This window comes from Phasianus colchicus, chromosome 24, assembly GCF_987193195.1.
Source record: "Phasianus colchicus chromosome 24, bPhaCol1.hap1.1, whole genome shotgun sequence".
Classification (NCBI taxonomy): Eukaryota; Metazoa; Chordata; class Aves; order Galliformes; family Phasianidae; genus Phasianus; species Phasianus colchicus.
Genome location: NC_143459.1, coordinates 3,587,370 through 3,594,829, shown reverse-complemented (window position 1 = coordinate 3,594,829; position 7,460 = coordinate 3,587,370). Strand labels below are relative to the sequence as shown.

At 46.9% G+C, this 7,460-nt stretch overlaps 1 protein-coding gene across 26 annotated transcripts in view; it reads right to left on the bottom strand.

The window, feature by feature from the left end:
* Positions 1-509: 509 nt before the first annotated feature.
* The window catches only part of EPB41 (erythrocyte membrane protein band 4.1), a 72,797-nt gene continuing 65,846 nt past the window's right edge, over positions 510-7,460 (bottom strand). For 20 of the 26 annotated variants that reach the window (XM_090123841.1, XM_090123825.1, XM_090123827.1 and 17 more), the window contains 6 exons: positions 6,366-6,761; positions 5,097-5,225; positions 4,306-4,407; positions 3,786-3,866; positions 2,603-2,710; positions 510-2,007 (listed from right to left, as the gene is read on the bottom strand). In XM_090123841.1, the coding sequence (XP_089979967.1) occupies positions 2,612-2,710; positions 3,786-3,866; positions 4,306-4,407; positions 5,097-5,225; positions 6,366-6,761 (807 nt within the window). In that variant the 3' untranslated portion in view covers positions 510-2,007; positions 2,603-2,611. The remainder of the gene's footprint in view (positions 2,008-2,602; positions 2,711-3,785; positions 3,867-4,305; positions 4,408-5,096; positions 5,226-6,365; positions 6,762-7,460) is intronic. The other 6 variants (XM_090123837.1, XM_090123845.1, XM_090123847.1 and 3 more) reach the window with 1 other exon arrangement.

Here is a 7,460-nt window from a genome sequence, read left to right as displayed (position 1 = left end):
CAGCTTAACAACATGTGCACCTGAAGCTGAGAAGTGACACGGAGCCGCAATGCAGTCTGAGGGCTGTTTGCTGTCCCTGCAGCCTCAGCTAACTCCAGTGACTTCAGAAACAAATCATTCAAGTTTAAAAGAGCAGAGAGCAGGGGGGGTTTTATTGCCATTTTCCTCCATCCTTGACTGGGGAGCGGCAGCAGAGCACTCCACACCTTCAGCCACCTATGTGCCAAGCTACACTAAATAAAAAATAATAAAAAATTGCATCTTCCAAATCTTACTGCTCACAAGCATTAGGCAGACTATACACAGCTTTATTTTATTGTGTTTAAATGCTGGAAGGAGAAACCAGGGCATGGTGACAGCATTCCCACGGAGCTCAGCACTGGGAGCCATGGAGGGACCAGCAGTGAGACCTGGCTCACATCCACTGAGTGGGGATGGCCAAGGGTTTGGGAATGGGTGTGAGGGGTGGCTGGGGCTTCCACAAACTTCATATTATGTGCTTTTCTTTCTTTCTTTTTTTTTTTTTATATATATATTTTTAAGATATTTTGTATGTGGTCTGTAAGCCCAGCCCTAAGATGCAGATAAGAGCCCTGGTGTTTCATTCCAGCAAGGCAGCCACAAAGCACAGATCCTTCCCCCAGCATGCAGGAGGGGAGGCAGTACTCCTAAAGTGCTGCACTGCTTTCCACAATTGGCTTTATTGCAACCAGCAATGTGACACCTCCTAAGGTTCCCTCTCCCAGTGCAGCCTGTGGGCCTGGGGAAGGACTGGCTATAGGATTTTAGATTAATTGAAAGCAGGATGCAACACCTTGCCCTGATATAGGGGTAATGTGTTCAGCTTTAAATAGCACCAGGAGGGGGAAAAAAACAAAAACAACCCATAACAGGGGAAAAAAAACTCATTTAAAAATTAAGAACACCAACAAGTGAAAAACTATGACACTGAAAATCAGTTACTGTGAATGCTGCATAAGACTATCTTAATAGCATCCAGAGTCCAAACATCCTAAACGCACACTTCTAAGGGTTTTTTAATTTAATGACATCTAGAAAACACAACCAGGCAGGGAGCACTCAGCAGGGATGCATGGGAGAAGGGAAGTATCTACCACAGTCCTCTTAAAGCTCTAGAATTCACAGTATTAAGGTACTTGAAGCAACTTCCAGTATTCCTTAAGCTAGCCAACTACGAGGATGTGTGCATATATGTTACACCACACAACCCTACTGCATTCAGACAATGGGGGTCCAAGACCCAAAAGTGAGGAAAGTCCAAAGGATGAGGGTTGGGTGGGCACGGGGGGGTTGGGATGGTGATCTGAGATTCCCAACCTTAATGGTTCTATGAAGCTCATGGTGAAAGTAGAAGCCCTGCTCTGTGCCTGGGTGTTCTGCAGGAGTCTCACACTGCCTACCAGCTACAAATGGAGGTAATTAATTGGAAATGCTGCACAAACTCAAGTCTGACCTTTTCAAGTGGCTCTTCTGGCAGAAGGACCCATTGCTTTCTGAACGTGTGTACAAATCCTGCAGTCAGGATATGCTCTGATGTGGCTGTACCTCCATGATGCCTAACCAGGCTGAGGGAATAAGACTTAAAACAACAACAACAACAACAAAAACAACCAAGAAAAACCCACCAAGCAACCCTAAGAGCCCTGCGGGTTGTGTCTGAGCCTGCATTTGAAGAAGCTGTGAAAGGGAATGCAAAATTGAAAACCTGTAAAAATATTTAGTACAGTTAGAAATATGGCATACTGTTTGTCACTATATATATATATATATATATATATATAAAACAACCAACAAACTATATCCAATAGGATCCAGTGCATTCTGGACAATCCCAAGTAAAATGTTGAAGCATAAATCCTGCTAAGTGATATGAATGTTCAGTTTCTGAGGATAAAGTCGTGTAGCTCTGAGGTCTCTGTGCTCCAGGTAGTTGTTTTGTAGTTTTGCTCCATTTTATTTCCTGGTATCATCTGGAAAGAACACTTCCTAGAAAGAGAAACAGGGTAAGCTATAGCTATTCACAGTCATCTCTCAGTAAGAAGGAATGTGCTTCCCTGAAGTCACTGGAGATGAGATGAGCTGTTGGCAGTGCTATGGGTGAGCCTGGGCTCTGCACTGCTGGGCATCTGTCCCAATGCCCTGTGCCTGTCCCCAAAGCACCAATTCTAAGAGCCACCAATTCTAAGAGCCACCAAAGAAGTGATGCTTCAGGCAGGTCAGGAGCAGCAGGAGCCCAGTGCCCAGAGATGACACAGGCAGGGATCTGTGCAACCTGCAGTTCAGGATGCTCTCGAGGAGCTGGAGATGAGAGGTATGACAGAGCAGCCCCATCACCCATCTCACTTCTTTTACACCTTTTTTTGGGGCTCACTTCCACTTCATGAGTAGTCTGTGTTTGTGACTGCTACACCAGCCTTAAAAGATTCAATAGGAACAGTGTGAGCAGGACTGTTCGGTGAACAACAGTCATTTGCCTTAAATTCTGACCATGTTGAACCAAACATCCCTTGCACTGAGATCAGCTGCCTGCCCTGAAGAGGAAGCAGCACTGTCCTTTATGGCACGTGGTCTCCCTACTTACTCAGCCCTGCTACTCCTCTGCAATCTCAGTCTCCTGGTGCACAACCACTTTGGTCACCGACATGTCCGGGTGCTGCTCCTTCGCTGCCTTTATGGCCTGAGCTAGGACCTGCAAGAGAGCACATCTCAGACAAGGGCCAGGGGGAGCTGGAGGTAACAAGAGCCTATTTCTAACTCTGGGCAGAAAGAAAGGAAAGCAAAGCCGCCTGGCTACAGTTTGGAAGGAAGCATGGTTTAAAGGCAAGGCAGGAATCAATGGTGCACATTACACCAAGCAGAAAATTCTCATGTCCTGAAGGCTCCTGATCCCAACGGGAGCACAAGGTGATGAGGTGCTGAATCATTAGGCCTTTTTGGATCTGTACACACTACTTGGCCATGAGCTGCATGCAGAGGAAACGTGCACGTTTCAGGGAGCAGAGCACGGCTTTCAGTGGCACTGGGCTATTTGTTAAAGGCAAGATGGTTTTCTAAGAACACATCACATCTCTCAGCTGCCCCTGGTAGAAGATGGATAGGAGCAATTAAGCAAACTCTGTTTATTCTTCCAGCAAGCATGGCTAGCAAGTTGCAGACGTTCTCAGACATTTGCTGTCAGAATTAACTAACTAGTTCTTGTTGTACAAGTGTTTTCCAGGCCCGTGATAGCTGCAACTAAAATTAAATGTAATGTATGATTCCCTGATGACAAAACCATCACTTCCAACACACACTGCAGGCCAGTGAGGCTGACTCATCAGAAAGGCTCTCATATAAAGCCTGCGAGATTTAATGCAGGCATCTCTTCTCCAGTGGTGCTGAGTGCTACGAAACAACTTCTGGCACTACACTGCAGCAATCTCTCTTCTAAGGTTTGAGAAAATTAATGCAGATAATCCAGATACCACGGAAAACTTATTTCATTTCCTTGCAGATTTTTTTTAAATCACAATTTTCCAAAGCAATTCTATCAAAATACTGTTGCCAATACCAGTTTCAGAGCAGAATTAAGCTCTGCTGTCCCAGTTATGAAACTGCCTACTGTCAAAAAGGAATTTATTATTGAAATCAGCTTTAGAGCTTTATTTTTACCCCAGAAAACAATCCCTAGGTTATTTTCTGTTTAAATTATCTTCAGAAAGACAGCATGGCTGCAGCCTGTGCCAATGCTGAGAAGCTCTTCTGAACTGCATCCAGACTCCTACCTGGTCATGGTCCACATCTGCATCTCCTGTGATGACAATCCTCTTTTCAATCCGTGTCTCTGAAATGCCACCTTTCACAGTCTGACACAAAAGGAAAACTGCTGTTAGCTGAGAAGTGAAAAGGAATTCGAGTGCACTGGGGCTGCCTGCCTAAAGATGGTATCCAAAAATAGGATTACCAAGTACTGCTGTCATACCAGAGTATCAAAATCACAGAGGAAAACTGTCACTGCTCACAGACAAACACTGTCAAGCATTCAGTGATCTCTTCTTGTAACTGTGCCAATGAAGAGCTTTGACTCACAGTGCATTTCTCTCCTGTTGTCTCACAGGACAGCTACAGCCAACATCCAGACCTGACTCCATGTAATACATCATCTATAGTTTTAATACAGCACAGGCAGTTCTGGGATCCCCAAGCTTTGTTGTTTTTTTTTTTCTGTTATTCAATTCTGCCCATCTCTTTATCGTGTTGCTGCTTTACTTTGTTGTTTCTGTTGTCACCACTTCATCTCATTACCTTGGTGATCTGTGTGGTGGTGGTGCTGCTGGTGGTCTCTGATGTGATGGTCTGAGCAGTGAGCAGGATGCCAGGGTCCAAATCTCCATTGCCACCATCTGTCTGTGGGAGTCAAAAACAAACACCATCAATTTCTGTGAGCAGTGATGGAAACAGGGGCTCCACCTCAACAGAGCAGGCTGCAATCTGAGTACAAATCCCACCTCAGAAGCAGACTGCAGGAATTAAGAGACAAAGTGATCCCCTCTGCAGCTGGCTGAAGGACTCTCAGCTGCACAACAAGGACCTTGTGGATGCCAGGAGGCTCAGCACAAAGCCCCAGGACTGGAAACATGCAGATCCACCACCTCAGCACCTATTTCAGTATTAAGGACTAAAGAAGAATCTTCAAATGTTTCCAAAAACGCTTATAGAGTTCTGAAGAGGCATAAACAGCAAGGAGAACTGGGGGAACCAAGCCAAGCCAGCCCCTGCACAAAAAAAGCCAGCTCTAGCCAAATGTGCACAGCCTGATCTGCATCCCAGAGCTGAAGATAAATTCTGTTTGCATGCACATCTTGAAAAGTAACTGCATATCTTGAAAAGGTAATTATTCTTCAGGGATGCTAAAAATGCTGCTACTCCAAAAATCACTGCATGCCTGCAAGTATCAACCATAACCTCTGTGCTGTGGCTCAGCTGTTCAGAGGAAGGCAGGCAGCACCAGGTGGTGCTGCAGGATCACCCCAAGGAGCTGCACGTTAGGATGAGTTTAATTAAGCTCCTGGAAAATTAATCAGAACACACCTTACCTGTGCAGCTTCGTAGGTGATGGTCTTCGTCTCCGTGTGAACAATGGGAACTTCTTTCGTTGGAATTTCACTTTTGACAGCATTGGACACGTCTGAGATGGTGACTGTCTGTGTCTTCACTAGGGGTGGCTGTGAGACAGGTTTGAAAGAGCTCAGTCAATGCCCTTCAGCATTTCCACATCACAACTGTGGTCTGCAAATGTTCTGACACTGATCTGATAAAAGCTCTGTGGGAACCAAGGTCAGCCTGGAACCTCCACTGCTAAGCCTCTGCTCCAACACACTTCTCAACAAGTCAAGGCTCCATGTAAGGATTTAACAGACAAATCCTCCACATCCCCAGATACCATGGCACCAGCTCAGCCCAACAAAGGCAGTGAGGCTCCAAGCAGTGTCACCATGCCATAAGGAACACCTCCCCTGATTATGAACTTTCTAATTACTAGAAGCTCCCAGGCCAGCTGCCAGTAAGAGATGACCCTCATTTACTGATACAATTAACACAACCCCTGGACAAATGGAGACCTGCTCACAGCTGAGAAATTTCATCCTGACGACAAGTGGAACATTTCATTAAAAACCCTCATCTCATCCTAGGCCTTCAACTTTTATTAAATCAATGTCAGACAAAACAGAAACGTGACATCTTGCAAGAGAAATGGGGAGGAAAGAAATCAGCTGTCCACCACCTGATGATAATCATCCCAAAGAAGAGTTAGTTCAGCCCCGCAGTGTTTGCCCCAGTCACTCCATGGCTGTTTGCTGTCCCAAATCTGACCGCTGCCACCACAGTTGTTAGAGGGGAAGCAGACATCTATTGGAATGGAAGCAATTCACGTTCAGGAACACTGAAGCAGGCAAAAATGCCTCTCAAGGTGGGGAGGAGAAGAGGATGTCAATGCCCACGTCTCATGGAAGCACGCCTGACAACGCATCCAATTTGCTGTGCTGCACTAAGGCTCAGCCTTGCAGTACAGATGGCAAAAACCTTAAGCCTAAATGCTCCTCTTTTGGGGATGTCAGAGGACGCTTTCATTGCAGAAAGGCAAACGGCATTGTGCTGAAGCACAGCTTGTGTTTAGTGCAGAGATCAATTGAGAGGGGCTGGCGCACACCGACTGCAGGACATGGACCGGGTCCCCAGCGCCAAGACAGCGCCCAAGCCAAGGAAGCACAACTCCTCCTCGTGGGTCTGGAGCACCTGCTTGCTGCAGTGTTTGGGGTTCCACTCCCAAGCCAATCAGGGAGGTGTGGGGAGAGCAGGGCTACCTGGAAGCAGCGAATGACCACGGGCAGCTCGCTCGCACTGCTCGAGCCATGACATTTGCCATCGAGCTCTCCCACCAATCTGTCTTCGCCGGCCTCCGCCACCTCCGCTCTTCCCTGGGGCTGCAGCACAGGGGCAGCAGTGGGCTCAGGCAGCTCAGAGCCAGCCACCAGCTCTTCCACAGCTGCACAGGAGCCCTGGGCACGGCTCAGCTCCTCCTCGTGGTCCTGGCTGCTGGCGGGGGATGCACCACGTGGAGGAGGCTCGGAGGTGTGCGGCACTGGGGTCTCGCTAAAAGCTACCGACTGCTTTGGGCCCTCCCATTCAAAGCCAGGGGTAACACTTTTCCACTCTGGCTCTTCAGCCACATCCTCTCTGTAGAGAAAGTCATTCATATTCTACAAAGAAAGGGATACACAAAAAGGCCAGAGAGAGAGAGAGAGGGTTAGGAAGAACAGGAAGACATGAAGCAAAACATTGGTCTCTTACAGCGTCTCCGTCAGTGAGTTGCAGCAGCAGTGGATTCTGAACATTTAAGAGCTTGAAAACCTCTGAAATGTGATGGATTTGCTGACATAGGCCTCCTGGTAGGTCAGCAATCCATGCAATGACGGTGTAATACATTAACATTAAAGCAAAATTAAATGAAGAACCACCGTTTCACACTCTTTGCCCAGTTTGGAAACAGGAATAATTTCAGTGTAGCAAGTGAAGACCTCTGTACACAGACAAAACCACCAGTGACACTACAGCCATGCATCAATTCTGCTTTTAACTCCTTGAAATATTTTACGCTGTTTAAATTTGCACATGGAGTTTAAGAGAATAAACCCAGAAGGATCATGTACCACCAATGTGCAGAGCCCGTGCTTTGCTGGGCTCCCAGCACCTGGGAATGCCACCTCCCTGCAACCAGTTTGCTGCTGGTCTCTGGGGTAACAGAAACCTTTGCAATAGCTAAACCTCCTGCAGGTACAGCATCGTTGGCATCGGAGATGGCGTGCAGTTGAGAAGAGCAGAATAAAGCAATGCAGCCCTCCAAGGAGCAAGCAAGCACATCTATGGCACCTGGGGTATTTCAGAAGACTGGCACAAGC